Source organism: Sus scrofa, chromosome 2 (assembly GCF_054392235.1).
Source record: "Sus scrofa isolate SSC_HxYL_T2T_F1_AM1 chromosome 2, Sscrofa_HxYL_maternal_Yorkshire_Landrace_v2.0, whole genome shotgun sequence".
Classification (NCBI taxonomy): domain Eukaryota; kingdom Metazoa; phylum Chordata; class Mammalia; order Artiodactyla; family Suidae; genus Sus; species Sus scrofa.
Window position 1 is genome coordinate 15315671 of NC_139384.1, and position 22226 is coordinate 15337896.

At 35.3% G+C, this 22226-nt stretch overlaps 3 protein-coding genes across 3 annotated transcripts in view; all 3 read right to left on the reverse strand.

The window, feature by feature from the left end:
* Positions 1-22226, reverse strand: part of LOC146405189 (olfactory receptor 1165-like) — a 458625-nt gene that overhangs the window by 80650 nt on the left and 355749 nt on the right. The gene's annotated exons all lie outside the window — the stretch shown is intronic.
* Positions 8719-9654, reverse strand: LOC146405197 (olfactory receptor 4P4-like). The gene has a single exon (XM_085015191.1). It carries the CDS (start codon positions 9652-9654, stop codon positions 8719-8721), a length of 936 nt encoding a protein of 311 aa, XP_084871317.1.
* LOC146405198 (olfactory receptor 4P4) lies at positions 15472-17914 on the reverse strand. The gene has a single exon (XM_085015192.1). It carries the CDS (start codon positions 17821-17823, stop codon positions 16894-16896), a length of 930 nt encoding a protein of 309 aa, XP_084871318.1. The 5' UTR covers positions 17824-17914; the 3' UTR covers positions 15472-16893.

A 22226-nucleotide genomic window follows, 5' to 3' on the forward strand; every position in this document is an offset into this window, starting at 1 on the left:
AACTGAGCTACTTTTAAAATTATTAAATAACAAGTCTAGTTATTAAATGACTTAAGAATTAAAATACTCATTTAAACCAACTATATGCTTTTCAGTATAGAAGAAATAGTTTAAGAGAAACTAAGTGCATATTCCAAACCATAGAAACTGTAGACATAGAAACTGTAGAGCTTATAAACTACATCTTCTAATTCTTATTTATGTTTAGCCTTGGCTTCTACAGGGGAAAGGGCATGTACCAGACCAGACAGCAGTGAAGGAATTATCATTTTTATCTCATGAAAGATGACAGACTCCCAGAGAGAATACAGCATAGTGATTAAAACCATAGATGTCTGGTGTTCTCATCTCTGCTTTGAAATCACTTCACATAAGGCTTTCAATTTGACCATGACTGATGCTAATATTTCAGCTTTCACTTATAAAAAACAGTTATCATCAGTCTTGGAGGTATTAGTGCAATGACAGTGTGACCAATTTTAGGAGAAAGAAATTGTAGTGAGGGGAATAAATGACATGTGTTGAAACATTTAAAATAAACATAAAAAATCAATAAAAAATTAAGTAAAAAATCAAATGATGTTACAAAAGCAATAAAGTCAAAATTAGAAATGAAGAGGAAAATAAAATAGAGGACAAACCACTTTCCCCGAAGAGTTGTCTATAAATTGGTAAACTTCTGATGCTAGAGAAAGAATTTCGGTCACCTGAATGTGTCCAAGATGTGGATGTTTGACATTAAGTAAAATAATCTAAACTTAAGTATGGCTGCTTTTCATGATTCAATCACTGATATTTAAGTTTTATACAGAAGATGAACATTTAAGTCTAAAAAGTCCTTCCAGTTTAGGGTATATAATCAATCATTCAGCATGAATTTGGTTAATTGCTACATCTTATTCTTAACGTTTTATACATTTTACCTTCTGCTACTCTCTGTAATGAAATCTTAACAAGAATAAATAGGACTTCTTTGGATTTTCCCATTCACACAAGCAGTTCCTACTTGTATAATACAGTGAAGCTCTTTAAGCCTGAGTTGCAGCACTTATAACTGTGATGTATACACATTGTCAGGGAAACAAAAAGGAATTCACAAGTATGAACTGAGATTCCCAGGAAGAATGGACAGTATGTAGCAATTATATAGCTTTTCCTTTTTTTTTTTTTTTTTGTCTTTTTAGGGTCGCACCTGCGGCATATGGAGGTTCCCAGGGTAGGGGTCGAATCAGAGCTGTAGATGGCGGCCTATGCTAGAGTCACAGCAACATGGGATTCCAGCCGTGTCTGGGACCTAAACCACAACTCACGGCAATGCCGGATCCTTAACCCACTGAGCAAGACCAGGCATCGAACCCACAACCTCATGGTTCCTAGTCAGATTCGTTAACGCTGCGCCACCATGAGAACTCCAATATAGCTTTTCCTTATGTTCTTCTTTCTTTGGACATAATCATACAAACACTCCAATGAAATTACTTGAAATAAACAAAATCAAAACTGGTACATAGAGTTTAAGAGGGCAATGAAAACAAACTTCAACATAGATAATGTTTGGTGGCAAAATAAAATCAATCTGGCAATATCACTGGTTACCTAAGAAGTTTCTTAATATTGAATTTTAAATAAGCAATATGTTTTTATGCAACCAAAATGAAATAAAAACATCAATTTGCACCTTTCTGTGTCATTGCTTAACATTCCTGTTCACCATTCATGAGGTACCATCAGCATTGTAAAACTGCATTCTCCAATAGGTCAAGTAAGACCTCCTGTATGTACTAAATATACACACTTCTATTGGTGTAATCAGCAAGTGCCTAACCATACACTTACTTTATCTGAGTTGATGCATCTAGACAATTCTAGGCAACTGCTCATTTAAATAACAGGAATTTCTCCAAATATTAGAGGCTGGGAAGTCACTGACAATATGAAATTTTCATTATGTTCAATGTGTTATCCAAAATACAAACGCTGTAATATACGATCAAAACTAAACAATGCAAAAAAAAAAAAAAACCTTTTTAAACTTTTGCTTGAATATTTTTATACCACATCAGAGTATATATCCTTAAAAGAATTAATGCCAAATAAATCTGGTGAACCTAAAACAAAGATTAAGGACAATTACCTGCACATAAAGTGTAGATGGTCTTCAAGTGAGTTTTAAGTTACTCAGGAAAATGCCGTGATCACATATTTCTCCCCTTCAGTTACACAATCTGCTAACCTCTCATATGCATTTATGCCTGAAATAACATGTATCACTATAAAGCAGTGATTCAAACAAATCTAGGTCAATTCTCTAAAAATGTCTTCAAGTATTGCTTTTCTTGAATTTCCAGGAAGAAAAACCCCACTGTTTTGCAAAGGAAGTAAAGATTTGGATACTGCTGAAAACTATCCTGGGTTAACAGAGAAACTTTATTCATTCCACAAAAAAATGGACTGGCATTTTAAATGAGGACAACTCACTGACACCTGCTCATACTCAAAAGCAAACAGGAATATTTTGAAATATCTGCTAGAGCAGCACGCATATATATGCCCTAAGAGTCATCTATTCATACCTATGCCTGAAAGAAGCTTGCTCTACAAAAGCCGAATGTAAATTGAGAAGAAACCATAGAAATATTTTGACTTTGAAAGTTAAATGGTTTTCCAGAAGCATTTCTTAAAGGATCCTCCTAACCCAGGAACACTAATCAGTTGTCCAAGGTTTTATTCCTCAGCCTTCTGGGAATTCTCAGGCTTTAAATTTATTTTTCACTTTTGTATTAGGCAAGCTCCAGGTACTATGTCTCTAGTGGCTAGTACTGTTATTCAGATCCAGAGAAGCTCAAGAAATCCTGCCAGTTCTGGCTAATTTCCATCTGTAAAGAACAAGGAAACTTGGGTTACCCTTCGGGACCCTGGGATTACTTTGGAAAAGGTCTTTATTTCTGGAGAGGAGAAGGTAGAAAAAAATCAGAAAGAGATTCAGAGTTCCAAAAAGAGTAATGACTAAAACAACATAAAATGTCATAAAAGTCAGTGACCTGTCACCTCACTATTCTCCTGGACCAGTAGCCACAACCAATGGCAATGAACAGCAATTGAGGCAATGTGGGGTTCGGCTATGAGAGACAAAGGGGAAAAAAATTGAAGTAATTGAAATTTAAAATAAAGTTATCTTTCCTATTGGTGGGTTGGAACAGTATTCACTTTTTTTTTTTTTTTTTGGAAAGTATTAAAGAGTTTATTGAAGCCAGAAACCAACAAAATACATATACTCTTATTCTAATTATTATCAGGCACTTTCCTTTGAGTAGCTGTACTGCTGCAAGGTGTATTGACCCAGAATCATCTGGCACTGAAATTCAGGTGGCCTCTCTATTTTTGAACAAAATAATCTACATAACATGTAGCCATGTAAGACTTCAGGAAATCATCCTATTACTATCAGGACAATTTACTTAGTAAAATAATTATAATACTTACAAACATTTAGAAGTTACTATGTGAGTAACTATATTAAACAACTGAAGTGCATTTTCTAAGTTTTTAAAAATACATTTTCATGAAAATTATCCCCCCATTGCTCAAAAGCAAAGAAAGAAAATAACAAAAGAAAAAGAAAATCTAAAGATGATACAGTTTGCTCAAGAGTACAGACTGTTTTCAAAGGAATAACAATATACTTTGTTAGATAACATATGTAGAAATAAAATGTATGGCAACAATACATAAAGACAGAAGGGGAAACATGGAAGCATATTATGGTAAGACCATCGTAGTATACTATCAGTGCTGTACTCTCACACTGAGCTGTGACAGCTGAAGTTCTGTGCTATAAACTCTAAAGCAACCATGACATAACAAAACAAAGAAGCTAATAAAAAAAGATAAAATAGAATTATGAGAATACTCAACTGATCCAAGACAAGGAAGACCAAAGAAAGGGAAGAAAAAAATAGGATGAACAGAAACGTATTGCAGGATACAGTCTCAAACCCAACCTTATCAATATTCACACTAATGGAAAGGATTTGAGCAATGCAATTAAATGGCAAATATGGCCAAATTAGACATAAAAAGCACAACCCAACTGTCATATGGATACAGAAAATGGTTTTAAATATGAAGATACAAATAGGCTAAGAGTTAAATAATAATACAAATAGTTAAAGGGTAAAAAAAGTAAATAATACTAATACCCATGAAAAGAAAGAGGAGACTTTTATAATTATCAAAGAAAATGTGAATAAGGAATATTATTAAGGACAAAACATTCCATGACATAATGATAAGGGGATCAACTCATCAAGGAGACATCACTACGTACAGGTTCATGAACCCAATAATAGTGATTTTCTGACAACAGAAATATTACTACTGAAATCTTGAATTAAATAGCAAGGAAATAAGAAAAGACAATTTACAAAGTAAAAAGGATAATAGTTCAGTAAAATGTTCACACTCACTGGTAATGAAAGAAATATAAGTTAAAGCCAAGATGAAATATAATTTATTGTCTGTCAAATCAGTCATATTTTGCTTTTTAATAAAAATACTTCATGCTAATGAATGTATAAATTACTGGTTTAGTCTATGCTAGTGGAGAGAGTATGAATTGATATAACTTCTCTGGAAACAATTTAGAAATATATATCAAAGTATTAATATTTTCTAAATTTGCAGTTCATCTCCTGGGAATATTTTGTTAAAGAAATAATCTCAGCTATCCATAAAGATTTATGCATATGATGCTTACTGAAGTATTAATTCTTCAAGTACAAAAATTTAAAAATTAAAATATATAAAACAAGTTAAATATCCAACAATAGAGAAATAGTTAAGTACATTATAGAAAATCTTGTAAATGAATATTACAGAATTGTTAAAATGGTTAAAATTATGTTCCTAAAGAGTTTTCAATAACATGAAAAATACTCACATTATAATTTAAATGAAAACTGAGGTAACAAAATTATCTTTATAGTCTGAATCCAACTGTAAAATATAGAGCAACAAGGTGGGAAAGATGTCACCAATCTATTTTTCTGGGAGTAACTCGGTATAATTTTTCCTGATTTTTAATATATTTATATTTGCAAATTACATTTTTTTGGTAATTAGAAAAAAAGTTCCCTGAAATTGATTTTGTCCACAAGAACAACTGGTTTGACTAAATTTGTTTTAAAAATAAAAATGTTTAATTAAAAAAATAAAAATACATGAGACAGTAACTTATAGAAACTCAGGAAAAATAAAAAAATAAAAACTCAGGAAAAATAAAAAAGTTCACAACATGTTTGAATATTTCAGTACTAATTTGTCAGTAATGAAATATGCAGACATAAAATTCACAAAGATACAGTAGATTTAAGCAGAACTTCCAGATGGTTTGACTTCATTGTCTTAATACAATACTTTTTCCAAGTCTATCAGAATTCACGTCACTGTCAAATATACTCAGAATATTTATCAGGATATATTCTGGACCACAAAAAAAATCTTAGTAAGTTTAAAAGGAGTTTAGTCTTTTAAAGTTTGTTCTTTTGACCACAATGAAATCAAATTAGAAATAGTAAAAAAATAAATCTAAGAAATCTCCAAATAACTGGAATTTATACAATACTTTTTAAAATAACACCATGGGCCAAGAAGAAACAAAAAGGGAAATTAGAAAGTAGTTGATGTATATTAAAATATAAATAAAATACAGCAGAGTTTGTGAAATGCTGCTAAAGCTGTATCTTTAGGGAAATTTATCACACTAAGCATCTACATTGGAAAATAAAGTTCTCAAATTTGTCCTCAGCTTCCATCTTAAGATTAGAAAAAGAATAACTAAACCAGAGAGGAAATAATAAAGATCAAAGTGAAAATCAAAAAAGAAAAGAAAAATACAATACGGAAAAACGAAAGCAAAACATTTACCAGGAGAAAACGAGAGAAGATACAAATTATTAATGTCAAGCATGATAAAGTTGACTTTACTACAAATGTTTCAGGTATTAAAAGGCAAAGTAGGAGTTTCTGTTGTGGCTCAGCATGTTAAGAACCAGCTATTATCTGTGAGGATGCAAGTTTGATCCCTGGCCTCCATCAGTGGGTTAAAGAATCCAGCATTGCCACAAGCTGCATTGTAGGTCCCAGATACAGCATGGATCCCACGTTGCTGTGGCTGTGACTTAGGTAGGTAGGAAGCTAGGGCTCGGATTCACCCCCTAGCCTGGGAACCTCCATATGCCTTGAGTGCGGCCCTAAGAAGACAAAAAAAAAAAAAAAAAAAAAGCAAAGTAAATAAGGTAAATAACTTTATGCCTAAAAATTCAACAACTTAGATGAAAATTTTAAAAAAGGGCAAAAGCTTTGAAAATACACTTCACCAAAGAGGTGAAATTTGAATGTCAAAGAGGATATCTGAACCTCAAATAAGTGGGTAAAAATTTGCTTCACACCACTGGTTGTTAGGAGATGCAAATTAAAGCCATAATGAGATGTCAGGTCACTTTTTAGAATGGCTAAAATTGAGAAGAGTGACATCCCAAGAGCTGAAGAGCATCTGGAACACTTTAAACTTCTCGTGGGGATGTAAACTGATACATCCTTTCTGAAAAATCAGTTTGTAGCTTCTGAAAAGTTAAACATACATTTACATCAGACCAGCCATTTCACTTCTAGGTGAACTGAAAGCATATGACCACCCAGCAACTTGTACATGAATGATCGAACAGTTTTATTTGTACTAGTCAAAAATTGGACACAGCCCTGCTATCCACCAGAACACAGTGAATAGTCTGCAGAATTTACATCTAGTGGGATACTCAGCAGTACACAGGAATGAGCAATTGATGCATTAATTAATCTCAAAATAATTCTGCTGAAAGATCTTAGCAAACATAAAATATGTACTGTAGGATTAAATTTACGTAAATATCTAGAGAACCCAAACTAATCTACAGTGACAGAAAGCAAATCAAGTTTCCAGGGAAAAGGAGCCCAGCAAAGGAGAGGAGGTAGGTGACAATGAGTAAAAGGGAATTTTTTAGAGGGATGGAAACTTTCATTATCTTAATTGTGTGGATGTCTTCGCTGGTGTATACGCTTGTCAAAATGATCAAATTGTATACTTTAAATAGGTGCAGTTTATTATATGCTATTAAAAGTATTAAAAGTAACCTAAGGCTTAGGATGAGTAACTAAAAAATGAACTTGGAGAAGGAGTAACAGGTATTATTGGAGGTGCAGCTAGAACTGCCACAGTCAAAGAATAAGCAGAAAGTTTGTCTAGAGGGTAGAATGGCTCAGGTTGGCAGAAAGATATGCAGAGGTTAAGTTGAGAGAACCAGCTGATGCAGGGTTGTTTGAGGCTGAGGTGTGTATGGACCCTAGTGAGGAGCCTAGAGAAAAAAAAAAGAAACAAAAAACTTTCTTGGATGAAGGCTGGGAGATGTCTCGGGGTGAGGATTTGAATATAGCCTAGGCTGTAGGAGCCTCGTTGTGGACAGGGAGCCACAAGACCCGGGTTACACATGTCTGCTCCAGTAGCGTCAGGATGGTGCAGTGAGGCGGTGACCAGTTTTGTCTTTGGGCCATGAGCTTACTGAGGAATTGAGTGCTTGGGCATGTCTTCTTTCCTTTTTTTTTTTTTCTTTTCCTATTTCTTTTCTTTTCATCCTTTTAGGGCTGCACCCATGGCATATGGAGATTCCCAGGCTAGGGGTCACATCAGAGCTGTAGCTGCTGGCCTAGGCCACAGTCGCAGCAACACCAGACCCAAAGCCCGTCTGCTACCTATATCACAGCTCACGGCAATGCCGCACCCTTAACCCACTGAGTGGGTCCAGGAATTGAACACTTTCCTCATGGTTACTAGTCGGTTCATTACAGCTGAGCCACGATACAAACTCTTCTTTTCTTGTCTCCCCTTTCCTTTCCTTTCCTTTTCTTTTTAAAATTATAGTTAATTTACAATGTCGTGCCAATTTTTGCTATTCTTATTCCCATCTTATCTTCCACTGTATTCTATCCCAAGACACAGATATTGTTCCCTGTGCTATGCCATAGGATCTCATTGCTTATCCATTCTAAACGTAACAGTTTGCATCTACTAATCCCAAACTCACTGTCTCTATGCCGCTACCTCCTCCAGGCATAGCTTTGGGAAGTGGAGCCGAACCCAGAAGGAAACAAAACAAAAGCGCCAGAACCAGGAGGAAAGAGCTTTCCTCTTGCAATTTAACTGTGGAGTCCTCTATTGACAGGCTCCACAAGTATGCTCACCACACTCTCTTACCACAGGACAGGGAAGGATAGCGTGAGATGAGCTGAGAGGCAAAAATTTCACAACTGGTTCACCAAACAGAGCTCGATACTGAATAAATCTGTTTTTATGAATGTACATTTTCTTAACTTTCTGTATGTCCAGAGAGTGTCAGCAATTGGTTTTGTCCTCAAGTTTATGTGTGAATGATTCTTAAAATTCTCTCTAGCTTCACAACTGGCACAGCCACCATTGCTTTAGGCCAGCAGCATTTAAATATTAGCAAACCTCAAGTCATTATGGACTAGAGAAAATGTCACTTGACCCATAATTCTCAGCTCACCTTCTCAAACATTTCTAAAATACATAATTTGTGTTCAATGACCAGAAAGCTAAGAGAGCTCTCTGATTCCAAGTCTCCTTTTAGTTCCACATAAAACTTTTGGCATATTGAGTAGGACAAATCAATTATGATTTCCTTCTGAAAACATCTTTGGACACCAAACCTTTCTCATGGCCTTTTTCATCTCTGTATTTCTCAGAGTATAGATTAAAGGATTGAACATAGGAGCTATGATGGTATAAAAGAGGGAAAAGATTTTATCCTCAGGGAAAGTGGTAGGGGGTCTGAGGTAGGCAAAGATTGAAGGTCCAAAAAATAATACCACCACGGTGATGTGAGACCCACAGGTAGAGAGGGCTTTGCGCCTTCCTTCAGCTGAGTGATGTCTTAAGGTAAACAATATGATGCCATAAGACCCACACAAGAGAACAAAGGTTACTAAGGCAACCATCCCTGAATTGGCAACCACAAGGACACCAGTAATGTGGGTATCCCCACAGGCCACTTTCAGCAAAGGGAAAATATCACAGTAATAGTGATCAATTTCACGGGGGCCACAGAAGGGCAAACGGATGACCATCGAGAACTGAGAAAAGGAATGGACAGCCCCCCCAGCCCAGGCAGCCAAGACCAGAAGATTGCATCTTGTCCTATTCATGATAACCATGTAGTGGAGAGGCTTGCAGATGGCAACGCAGCGGTCAAAGGCCATGACTGTCAGGATGAAGATTTCAATCATTCCCAAGAAGTGCAAGGAAAAGACCTGCAACATGCAGTTACCATAAGAAATCGTTTTCCTTCCCGGGAGCAGGTCACCTATCAGTTTGGGTGTCACACAGGAGGTATAGCAGATGTCCATGGAGGATAAGTGGCTGAGGAAATAGTACATTGGTTGGTGAAAAAGGACACTGCATTGAATGGAGACAAGGATCAGAAGGTTTCCCACCAAGATGGCAACGTAACACAATAAGAACAACATAAAGCAAAATATCTGTATCTTCTGGTCAGAGGACAGGCCCAAAAGAATGAACTCTGATATATTTCTCGAATTTTTCATATTCTAATTTTCTTGTATGCTATCCAAAAATAGTTGAGTGTCTAAAAGAAAAAATTAAAAACAATGGACATTTCGATGGAAATATTTATAATCATGTAAAATCATTAACAAACCATGGAAAGCAAATTCACAAAGTATTATTATTGATTTTATTTGTTCTTGAGAATTATAGAGAAATTCTCTCCCTAGTAGTTTTCATTTCTACCCAAAATTACTGTTATATCAGTAAAATTAGTTATGCGTTCTAGTTACTGTTCCTCAGTTTTAAAATTTAATGATTAGCATATTATTATTTCCTAAAGGGAAAGGGAAAATTATGTGAATATTATTGATAATATTTAGAGAAAAATGAACATTTATTGCATTATTTCTGGGTGTGTGTTATAGTGATAAGTTAAATGTATTTTTTTTCCTACATAGAAAATTTTCATTTTATGTCATTTATCCTTCTCCAACAGGATGCAAACTACTTCCCTGTATTTTCTGCATGCATATGTACAAGGAATATAAATAAAATTATGATGTATTTACCTGAATTTTTAACTGCTTTAGTGGACAACTTATTTGCAATGCAGATGATTTAATTTGCCGTGAGTGAAACAAATAACTTTATGTACCTGGGAGTCTCTTTTATGGTAATGGAATATGTAACTATAAATTTTAGAAGGCTTGCCAAAGATTAATCTCATAAAAACAATTGTAAGTTTTTGCATTTCTTCCATTTACCTTTTTAGTGTTAAAGTTAATGCTTTTGTGGTAAAATGTGCATTTGTTAAAATTAGTGGTATGACAGGTAAAAGAAAAAGAAAACTGCTTAAACTGCACAAGTGTGTTTGAACTCTGCACCTTTGATATATTTTTACATATTTATATGTTTACTGTGTAGGCACTGCAATTCAGTAATAGATATTAAAAAGACAATAAAGGATATCTTATGATCAGTAAGCATTTAAGTATTATTTGTTGCAGGAATGAGAGATCGTTTAATGAATTTGTTTACATCATTTTCTGCATAATTTTTAAGATGTGAAGTAGGCAAGACTGGAAAGAAGGTCTCCATGGAGGGGATCCCACATAAATGCTATTCTTCACTCTGATGGGGACTTGGGTAAAATCCAGACGGCACTTCGACCTTATTTTTAGATCAGGTAGGGAGACCATATCCAAGTATCTTTTTAAAATACATAAATTTTTGTTATGAAACTATGCAAAGATCAACAAATCCAACAATGCCCAAGTCATACAGCTATATTACTACATGAGATAATTTAGGCTAATAAATAGACATGACACTACATTTAAGTACCATCTTAGTTCAGTATATATGATGACATGAGGGAGATGATTTTGACTTGACTTTATTATATCTTTAATATCTCACCTTTCTAATCTCCTTTTTTAACAAAAGACAATGGATCTTATCGTATTTTCTACAGACCGAGATACCTGAATATAATGCATGAATTTTTCTGGTTCTTTAAAAATATATTTTCACAATTGCAGTTATAAGAGATGTCTCAATGACTTATAATTTCCATTTAAATAAATCTAAGCTGATTTAAAGAGAATCATTAACTAAAAGGAGGATGATTATTAGAATGACTTAAGCACAGAAAGATGACCCAATTCATTGTTTCGATGCAAGAGAATCTGCTCAAAGGTAATTCAACCAATATCCCAAATCAGAAAGCTAATAAACAGTAACTCATAGAAACTAAATCTGATTTTCATTCAGTCTGGCACTGCCTCCTTTGGATGAAAGCAGAGGGGACAGCAAATCATGGAGGACAGAAATAGAAGGAACTATTTGAATCTATACTTCAGATGCTCTGCAAAATGGCACATACGTGATAATGCTAGATCACTGTAAAAACACACTTTTACAGTTATAAGAATTACGGTGTAGACTAGCATTTCTGTGATTTCAAATTATTTCATAACACCTTTGTCACAGTAAGTTTTTAATGTCCCAGTTTGTACTGTTAAGGAATTAATTATTTACTGTTAATTAAATAATGTTAAGGAAATTAATGGTAGCTATCAATTAAATGTTGCTAAGATACTAACAATAACACAAACCAATAAATAAACTGAAGGGATAGAATGATAGTCAAGGAAAAAATGACCTTCCTTTGATTAAAGGAAAATTTTCAAAACATTAAATCATATATAAAGAAAGTACTGTAAGTGGCTTTTATAAAGGCAATACCAAAAGAATTAGAAAAGCTGAGAAGTATAAAATAGAGTGGAGAACTAAACTAATTAATTATGTCAATTCAAAATCAGTAAATAACAGTAAACAACCAATGGGAATCTATCAGTTTTTTGATGTTTCTGACATACACACATTTGCCATTAGGTGAATTAATAAATCCTGATGACCAGCTAATTTTTCACTTCAATTTTTAATACTTGGGTTTATATAAAAGCTGCCACGACGTCAGAATTTATTTATGGATTAACAAAAGGCGAAGCCCTATCATCCAGCGTAAATTTAGACAGTCAACAAACTTTGGTTCCAACAATTGTTTTAAATATTTTGCTTTCCAAAGACTTTTACTAAGAATTTACAATAAGAAACAAAGTATCCTCTTTCAAGTTTCTTAAAAAATTCCATGGAAAGGACATTTGACCTGCATGCATGTATCTCAGAATCCTTATATAATTGTGATACTGATAACTAGTTAAAGGAAATAATGAGACATGCACGAAATTACCATGTAAATGTCCCTAGTATGGTACCTAGTACATAACCACAAGACAAATTTCCTTTCCATACAATTAACTTACCTTAACTGGCCCCAGTCAGTCTAATCTATTTTACAAGGATGATCATTTGAAAGGTGGTAGTTCTCTGTAGATTAGATATTCAGAAGTCACAGAGAACCTAAACATTTCAAACATTTGATAATATAATTCTCCCTTAATCAAATTCAGCTTGTAATATACAATTAAAACTAAGCATCAATAAAGCATGCTCTACTCACTCAGATATTTATATCATGATTAAAGGATGGCCTCACAATAACAGAGAGAACAAATGGCAAACAGCACGTAATTAGACTAAAACAAAAAAATATCAGGATGATTCCCTCTGAGTTGCCTTCAGGTTAATTTCTGGCTCCTTAGGAAAATACCTGCTTCATGCATTCTCCACCTTTGGTACCCACTGTGCTATAGCCTTTCGCTGGCATATAAACCTGAAATGAAATGCAAGACTATAAACTAGTGACTCAAACAAGCTAGATTAATTCTCTGCAAATATCTTCAAGATTGCTTTTCTGGAAGAAATCCTGTTGTTTTGCAAGGGAAATCAAGAGTTAGATACCCTTGAATCTATGTAGAATTCACAGAGAAATATATAGCCATTCCACAGGGATACAGTCTAGTCTTAAGGTTGCAGATATAATTTGTTTTCACCTGATCTGAATCAAGACTAAACAAGGAACACTTTTACATACCTGCTAAAGGCCTGTGCACCTATACTCCCTATGAGTCATCCCTTTTATACTGATGCCTGCAGGAAATTTTCTCTGGTAGAGCTAAATATAAACTGAAGTGGACTGTAAGAATTGATGCCTTTGAAGGCTGGAAAAAATTGTTTTCCCAAAAGCATTTATAAAAAAGAAACAGCATAATCACTAACCAGTCATCCGAGGTGATACTCTTAAGTTCTCCTGGGAATTTTCAGGCTGTAAATTTACTTTTCACCTTTTGAACTAGCCAGGCTCTGAGCACTGTGTCCCTAGAGGGCAGAGTTCTTTTTAAAATTTTTTTATTATTATTAAAGTATAGTTGATTTACAGTGTTGTGTCAATTTCTGCTACATAGACTATGGACCCAGTCATACGTATGTAAGCAATATTTTTACTTACACCCAAGGAAGCTCAGGAAATTCTTCCAGCTCTAGCTAAGTTTCTTTTTTGCAAAACAGGAGGGAAACGTATGCAGCCCTGATGAAGCACATGGTTTCCTTTAGAGAAGGTCTCTATTTTTCCGAGGGGAACAAAAAGAATCTAAGCGAGAGATGCAGAGCCCCAATAATAACCATGGACAAGCAACACAGATGTATGAGTCACTTCACAATAAAACTACTAACTAGCTGGCACCTTATTCCCCTAGGTTCCAAGGTGTTATTTCCACAGTTATTTCCATTTCTCAAATGGAAGATTGGGTTTTTCAAGAAAAAGGAAAAGAGAGTAACCAAACCAAGTGAACTTTCTTTTTGGAAAATGAAAAGGTTCACACTAGCTGTGAAACATCTGGTGGGACTCAATATTACATATCATTACAAGACATCGAATAGGATTGCCTGTACAATACAGTGAATCCTTGTTGCTTAATTATTTCATGTATATAATTTGTTATTCTCATACTCCTAATCTGTCCCTCCACTCCTATCTCCACTTTGGAAAACGTAGCTTTGTTTTCTATGTAAGTTCATTTGTTTTGTGTATAGATTCATCTGTATTATTTTTTTTAGGTTCCACATCTAAGTGATATCATATAGTATCTGTCTTTCTCTCTCAGACTTATTTCATTTAGCATGATATTCTCTAGGACCACTGTGTTGCTGTGTCATTCTTTGTTTTATCTCTTTAAATATTTTTTTTCTCATTGTTGCCCAAACCATGGAGTTGGATACACATGTTTCTTCCCTCTACTTCATTGATAATGTCTATTAAGATATTTTTTAATATTTTCCATCTCCTTGTCTAATTCTGTGCTCTGGAAATTTGTTAATATCTAACATTCCATTTACCGAATCTTTCTTAATTGTAGGTACTCTGTTTTATGCATCAACTTTCAAATTAAAATATTCTTTTCATTTTATTATTATTATCATTATTTCATTTAACACCCTGGACAATTTTGAGATTCACATACCCATATCATGTTTTTGAATTATTTATTTTTATAAATATATTTATATTTGTGTCTGATGACTACATAAAGGCAGCCTTTGTATTACATATTATTCAGGTATCTATCTTCAATATAATTTTCTCCTATATTCAAGGTTTTTTGTCTATTTTTTTGTTTGTTTGTTTTGTTATGTGATTGAAACAGAGCAGGACCCTATGGTCCTGCCCTCCAACCATGTCCTCTGCCTGCCTTTTGTTTGTAGAAAAGCTTTAGCCAAAGAATAGTGAGAAAATGCAGAAGCAAAGGGAAGCAGTCAAAAAGGACACAACAATAATGGTTTATTCATTAAGCAGAGTCAAGGACCTTTATTTCATCCTCAAGAGCCCATAGTCTGTAAGCTGTTTCATGGAGACTGAAACGCCTACCAGGTGGAAGACATTTAACGACATGATGACCAGACGGTAGTTATGACAAAAGCTGCCACAGTTACGAGAACTGACCTCAAAGAAATTGGAACAAATCAGTCCTGAAACTGGAGACTAACTGTATTTAATCAAGATGACACTCATCAGACCACTGTATGACCAATTTCAACATGACTGTCACAGCTTAACTGTGCTGTTTCTGCATGTAGTCCACTCCCTCTGCCTATACACGCCTGAAACTTCCCTTTAAAAGCCCTTGTCCACCGAATGTCAGTGGGAGTAGCTGGCCTTCAGACAGGAACCCACCATCCCCAGCCCCCTGCCCAGGTTGCCAGCCTCCAAACAAAAGCAAATTTTCCTTTCCTCTTTATTGGCTTTAGAGTGGCAAGCAGCTGGTTGCCACTTTCAGTAACATGATCATATTACTTTGGGACAAAAATTAAGTATTTTCTCTTTCATTTTTGATTTTCAATTCAAGAGAATTTAATCTAATTATGCCAGAAATAGAAGTCTCTGTAAATTTTTTTTTCCTGTTTTGTGTTTTTGTGCACATACGTGTGTGTTTGTGTGCATGGCACTCCAGCGCTAACATATTCTCAGAACACACTTTCTTTATCTGGAACCACTGACTTTATTTGGAGGAAGACTAAAACATTTTTTCCTCAGGATCTAAATAAATATTTTTACTGGTTTTACTTACCATGACAATCAACTTCATTTGTTCCAGTAAATATCCTACATATTAAAACTTCCAAGTGGTGAGTATTGATATGTTAATCTTGTTAACATCATCTAATGCTCTATTTGTGAGTTTTCCTGAGCGCCATTGTATAAATTATTTATTCCAAAAGCTTTCTCTTTTTTACCCTTGTGACTAACAGTTTGCTTTGCATTTGATTAACATAAACCAGACCCAATGGATGAATTCTAAAAGTGTTAGAAGTTTCACATATTTCTAAACCTTTTATTCCATCCATTTGTGTTTTTCTATTCACAATAATTTTTATTTATGTTTTATTTATGTCAGTAATGTATTAGAAAAGTTATGAACACAACAACACAACCACTATGTCAAAATTTTGTCTTAATCATGATAGAAAACATGTTAAAAAGAAACAAAAGAAGGCATATCTTCACAAAAAGACATGTTACAAAATGTTCAAAGCAGTACTACTCATAATAATTCTAAAGGGTAAATGACCCAAATACCTGTCAACAAGAAGATGGATAAATTAATTGTCAAATATTCATGAGATACTATCAATCAATACAACAATCAGACATATGAAAACAGGAGAAATGAGGGAGAAATGAGTCCTACAAATAAATAATGGCAAAAACAAGAGTATAATCTCCATTATAAAATAGGTATAATTAATCAATTTTAGAGATGAAGACTGATTATTTTTGGGAGACAGTAATTTTAATGGAGCATGAGGGGGTGTTCTGGAATACTAGAATTTCTGGCTCAATCTGGTTGCTGATTACATGATACTGCTCAGTTTGTGATAGTTCATAAGTGGTGCCTATATGATACATGAAATTTTCTGTATTTATAGTTGAGTAAAAGTTTAACAATTGAAGGTAATATTTAATTCAGCTTCTGAGCATTTTAAGGTATAAAAAGCACATGATCTATTTTATTTTTTTCAAGTCAATGCCAAAAGGTGATAGAGTTTTTTAAATTTTTAGAATATCATCAGGTTATTTTGTATCATAGGATCACAATTATTAATGAATAAGTCAGATGGAAGAGGGTAAGAATAAGAATAATGCTCACTTTGCTGATGAAGTGCCAGTGCAGAAGCATAAAGCAACAGAGAGGATAAACTTCTGGTTTGTCTATTTCTCTCAGAGCACTAAGTCCAGAGGGTGATGAGAATAGATCTTATTTATCATTGAAGACTCAGGGAACAATAGCATAAAACACAGAAAAGCTTCGGAAAATTTACATTCCTTCCAGGAGTGTATGATGACACCAAATTTTCCTCAAGGCATTCTTCATTTCCATGTTTCTCAGTGTGTAGATCAGAGGGTTGAACATGGGAGCAATGATGGTGTAAAAAAGAGCAAACATTTTATCCTCTGGGAAAGTTGTGGCTGGTCGAATGTAAATGAATAATGCAGGTGCAAAAAACAGGACTACAACTGTGATATGAGAACTGCAAGTGGAAAGAGCTTTGCTGCGGCTCTCCACAGAATATGCCCTGATGCTGTACAGTATAAAAAAATAAGACAACATCAAGACGACAAAGGTCACCAAGGCAATTAGGCCTGAATTAGCAATGACTAGGAGACCTACTATGTGTGTATGAGAGCAGGCCAATTTCAGCAAAGGGTACACATCACAGAAGTAGTGATCAATCTCGTTGGGGCCACAGAACGGTAAGAAGATGGTGAGAAGAAACTGACTGGCAGAGTGCACAAACCCTCCAGTACAACAGGCTATGATGATTGTGTTACACCTGCGTCTGCTCATGATGCTCGTGTAATGCAGGGGCTTGCAGATGGCCACGTAGCGGTCATAGGCCATCCCTGTCAGGATGAAGATCTCGATGCCTCCAAAGAGATGAGTGGAAAAGAGCTGTGTCATGCAGTTGCTGTAGGAAATGGTCTTCCTTTCTGCCAGTAGATCAGTCATTAGTTTGGGTGTTACAGTGGAGGTGTAGCAAAGGTCGGAGAGAGAAAGGTAATTAAGGAAAAAGTACATAGGTTGCTCCATGAGCCGACTGCATATGATAGAAATCATTATGAGCACGTTTCCTACCCAAATGGCAATGTAGCAAAGTAAAAATAAGACGAAGCAAAGGATTTCAATGTCCTTGTTTTTGGAAAGTCCCAAGAGAATAAATACAGTAACATTATTGCTTTTTTCCATGGTCCAGGATAGACAGAATATATATATATATATATCACCTGAAATGATATAATTCAAGAGCCTGTATTTAGAAATTTTTATTGAGAAGAGGAATGATATTCAAGATGCTAACTGGGTTTAATATAACTCATTAAACTGTCTCAGAGAATAAAAACTCGAGTATTTATTTAAATGCTCTCTGCCAAGACTCTGTGTCAACATATACTAATTAATTTCCTTTAAATCTTCCAGCAAATCGTGATCAACATCTGCCTTAGATGACATAAATGACTCTGATGAACTGACAACAGTCTTAGATGCTGCTGAAAAGATGGCACTGATTTACTAACAATGTGTTTCATCAAATACTTATAATTTTATGTTTAAAAATTTAAGCTTGATCTTTAAGCTATATCTTCACGATCTCTGCACTTTCATAGCATATTTTTCAGCCCTAACCCCACACCTGGCTTCTTAATCAATCCCTATCTAGATATCCTCTCCAATTCTCCCTATTACTGATTAAAGTAACATTGCTACCCACATCACAAATAATCACACTGTAATGGAGATGGAACTTGAAGAACTTGAATTAATTTAAGAACAAATTATTGAGAAATCGCTTCTGATGATTCCCAAAATCAGACGGTAGTAATATTAGCCAATACATAAGAAAGGCTATTTACTTGAATTTGAATAAAATAATAATACTGAATATACTACTGGCTTGAGTTATTCATTGCATATATCTGAAATATTGAATTAAGTTTCTTACATAATTTTAAGTTTCCAAGTCAAGAAAGCTGGGAAGGTCCTCAAGCAAAGCCAGTTCATCAATCTGTCTATTTTTTATTGAGTTTACTAAAAATACTACTTGAATCTTAGCTACACTTTTTTTTCTTTTTTCCTTTTTTGTTTCTTTTAGGGCCATGCCCGAGGCATATGGAGGTTCCCAGGCTAAGGGTTCAATCGGAGGTACAGTTGCCTGCCTACACCACAGCCACAGCTACAGCAATGCGGGATTCGAGTCAAGTCTGTGACCTACACCACAGCTCACCGCTACGCTGGATCCTGAACCCACTGAGCGAGGCCAGGGATCCAACCCACAACCTCATAGTTCCTAGTCGGATTTGTTTCTGCTGCGCCACAGTGGAAACTCCGTATCTTAGCTATACGTAATTTCCTTCCTACCTGACAATTCCCCTTGATTCAGTTTCTTCACATAGAATTGCCATGATTAACTGTTACATATTTTAATGTCTTTAAAAATTATGAGTACAATTCAGTCATTAATTATAATTTCAGGACAACCCTTGGTTACAGGTTTAATTTCAGCTTGTAACTTCAGAGATAATCTTTGCAAATTGGTCAGTTTCTTTCAAAAAAGTTTTTCAGTTTGGAAACCTAGGAAAATATTTCCTGCTTTATAGAATTCAGATTGGTTCTGAGAAAAATTTCATCACAGATGAGGAAGATTTTGCAGAGACCAACAGTGTGAACATGACAATACTATTGTATTAAAATGAATGTACACGAAGAAAAGAAATAGCTTAAATTATTTTATAGAAGCAAACGAATTTTTATATAGTAACACAACTCGTGTATAGAAAAACAGGTTTATAATATGAGTTTTCTTACTCCACTGCCTGCATTTATAACTTCTCAAAAGGAAAAAAACCAAAGCAACAAGATAAATTTAACATTAACCCTACCTCACCCAACTCTGAAGTTTGCACACATTTCTCGATCTTCCAGACAAAACCAAGATACTTCCTCAGAGAGCCGCTATCCCATTTCAGCCCCTCAAATTTAAATGAAAGATGTGAAAATGGAAACACAGAACTATAAGCTAAGCTAAAGCATAAATGAAAATCCATAAATCCAGTCAGTTTAGAATTCCATCGTTAATAAGCCAGCTCTAAAAGGTAACACAAGTAGAGCTCACACACTTTTGTAGGAATAGGTTCATGCTTCTCTCGAGCATGAATACTACCATGGTATCTCGGGCCTTGGCCATGTGAAAAAAGTAGGTAGAGGAAAATATTGGGGGACATGCCCTAACATTGCCACCTCTGACATCTGTAAATTTATGTTCTTGGCTCATAAGTTTCCTATCTGTGAAATGAGGGAATTGCCTCATTGCTCTAAAAACCCTTTCCACCCTTATGTCTTTTTCAGAATTAAAATTACCTTATTTTGGTCAATACTGGCCATCTCCCTGGAGTTATAAGAGTGTGTCCCTTTTTTTTAATATACATTCATCCAATAAAATAGGCAGTATTTTTCTGACTTTGATCTTGTTTTCTAGAATATGTCATCCCACTCTCAGTGGACAACCAGATCCTCCTTGAATTTAGCATTTCCTTAAACCAAAAATTTCTTAGACTATACTATTGACAATAAAGCGTATTTTATTTTATTTTTATTTTTTCCTTTTTAGGGCTTCCCCTTGTGGCATACGGTGATTCCCAGGCTAGGGGTACAATCAGAGCTACAGCCACCGGCCTAGGCTACAGCCACAGCAACAGGATCCAACCCATGTCTGCGACCTACACCACAGCTCACAACAATGCCAGGTCCTTAACCCACTGAGTGAGGCCAGGGATCGAACCTGCAATCTCATAGTTCCTAGTTGGATTCATTTCCATTGCACCATTACAGGAAGTCCAATAAAGCCTATTTTAAAATCAGCTGTTCTTCATTGCTACAAGTAGTATAAAGTGTGTTATTTCAAAATAAATCTTATTTTCTGGAGCAATAAAAAATAAAATAAAACCAGCTGTTAATTAGTGTTTATTCTTAAGCCATTAGTTAAAATATATTTTCAACACATACCACATGTCTATGGAGGCTCACAGCAAGGGAGAAGGAAATAATTTACTCACATGCTTTTCCTCTGCACTTATTTTGAATCTATTTTTCGTTTGTAGCATTTTTTTCTGTCCTCTCGTCACTGAAACTATGGTCATTCTTTAACTATTTAAAGAATTTCCTTCCAAGTTTCTCACTTAAGTGCTACTGATCAGTTTCACTTGGTAATTTTCCCCAAATATACATAAAAGTACAAAATTCACATAATTCTAGTAACTACAGTTACCTAACACCCCACCCAATTAAATAAATGATGGGAGGTTCCCCCATAGAAAAATGCTTGAAGGCAGGAAGAGTACTTTGTTTCCCAAAACTAGTCACATCGAGTTTTTATAGACTCTGTATTTATATCACCACATCGTTCCTGAGGGTTTTTAGGCTCAAAGCTTAGGAAAAACTTAGATAAAGTTTATATCCTAAAGCTGCACTGCATTTGTTTCCTCCCAAGACTTTGCTTATTTAGTTCAAGTTAATTACTTACATGGCCACAAGTAATCAACTCACCCGTTAGTGTCCTTCTAGATCCAAGTTACCAGAGAAACTCTGCATGTGGATTATAAGTACCCTGAAAAAAGAGATTACTCTGCAGCATGTTGTCAGAATCCCATTTATTAAGTCGTTGAAGAGTGAGATCTGCTATTTCTGCAGTTTGAACTTCTTCTCTCCTTGCTATCAGATAAGGAAAACTGTAGTTCTGCTCCTTACATTAAGAAGCCATCTCCAGCCATCCCCAACAAATGCTTTTATCATGGTCTCAAGGGAAAAAAGAAATGTGTGTTCTTGAATGTATCTCCAGCGAAGGTGATTTTTTTTTCTTTTTTTCTGGAAAGTTACAGAGATAGAAAAACTTTCTTTCATGATTCTCTTAAGTTTGCAAAAGGCTTATTAAAATCATTTGTCAACCGTGGAACTGACATTTTAATTGGGCTCGTCATATCATTTTCAATAGACTGTCCTCTCTTTTATATCTATATTCAGAAGTAATGCTTACTTCAGCTCTGCTCTGTGAGCGCCACACTAATAATAGGAAATCTTTTTTTTTTTTTTTTGTCTTTTTGCCTTTTCTACGGCCGATTCCGCGTCATACGGAGGTTCCCAGGCTAGGGGTCGAATCGGAGCTATAGCCGCCAGCCTACGCCAGAGCCACAGCAACGCTGGATCCGAGCCGCATCTGCGACCTACACCACAGCTCACGGCAACGCCGGATCCTTAACCCACTGAGCAAGGGCGGGGACCGAACCCGCAACCTCATGGTTCCTAGTCGGATTCGTTAACCACTGCGCCACGACGGGAACTCCCGTAATAGCCAATCTTTAGTAAACATGTACTCTATGCCAGGTACCAGCAAACTGAGGTAGTTTAACTTATTTATCTTTACAACAACCCTATGGGATAGGTACTATTACCAATCTCATCATGCAGATGAAGAAACTGGGCTATAAAAACATACACAGAGAGAAGTGATTCTCCAGAGACAGAAGTTACATTTTCCAGGGGCGGTGGCGGGGCGGGGGGGGGGGGTTACCTATGAAAAAGGATAGAGGTTTCTTTTG

Coding starts and splice junctions, on each gene's coding strand:
- LOC146405197 (XM_085015191.1), bottom strand. CDS start 9,654: ATGAAAAATTCGAGAAATATATCAGAGTTCATTCTTTTGGGCCTGTCC.
- LOC146405198 (XM_085015192.1), bottom strand. CDS start 17,823: ATGGAAAAAAGCAATAATGTTACTGTATTTATTCTCTTGGGACTTTCC.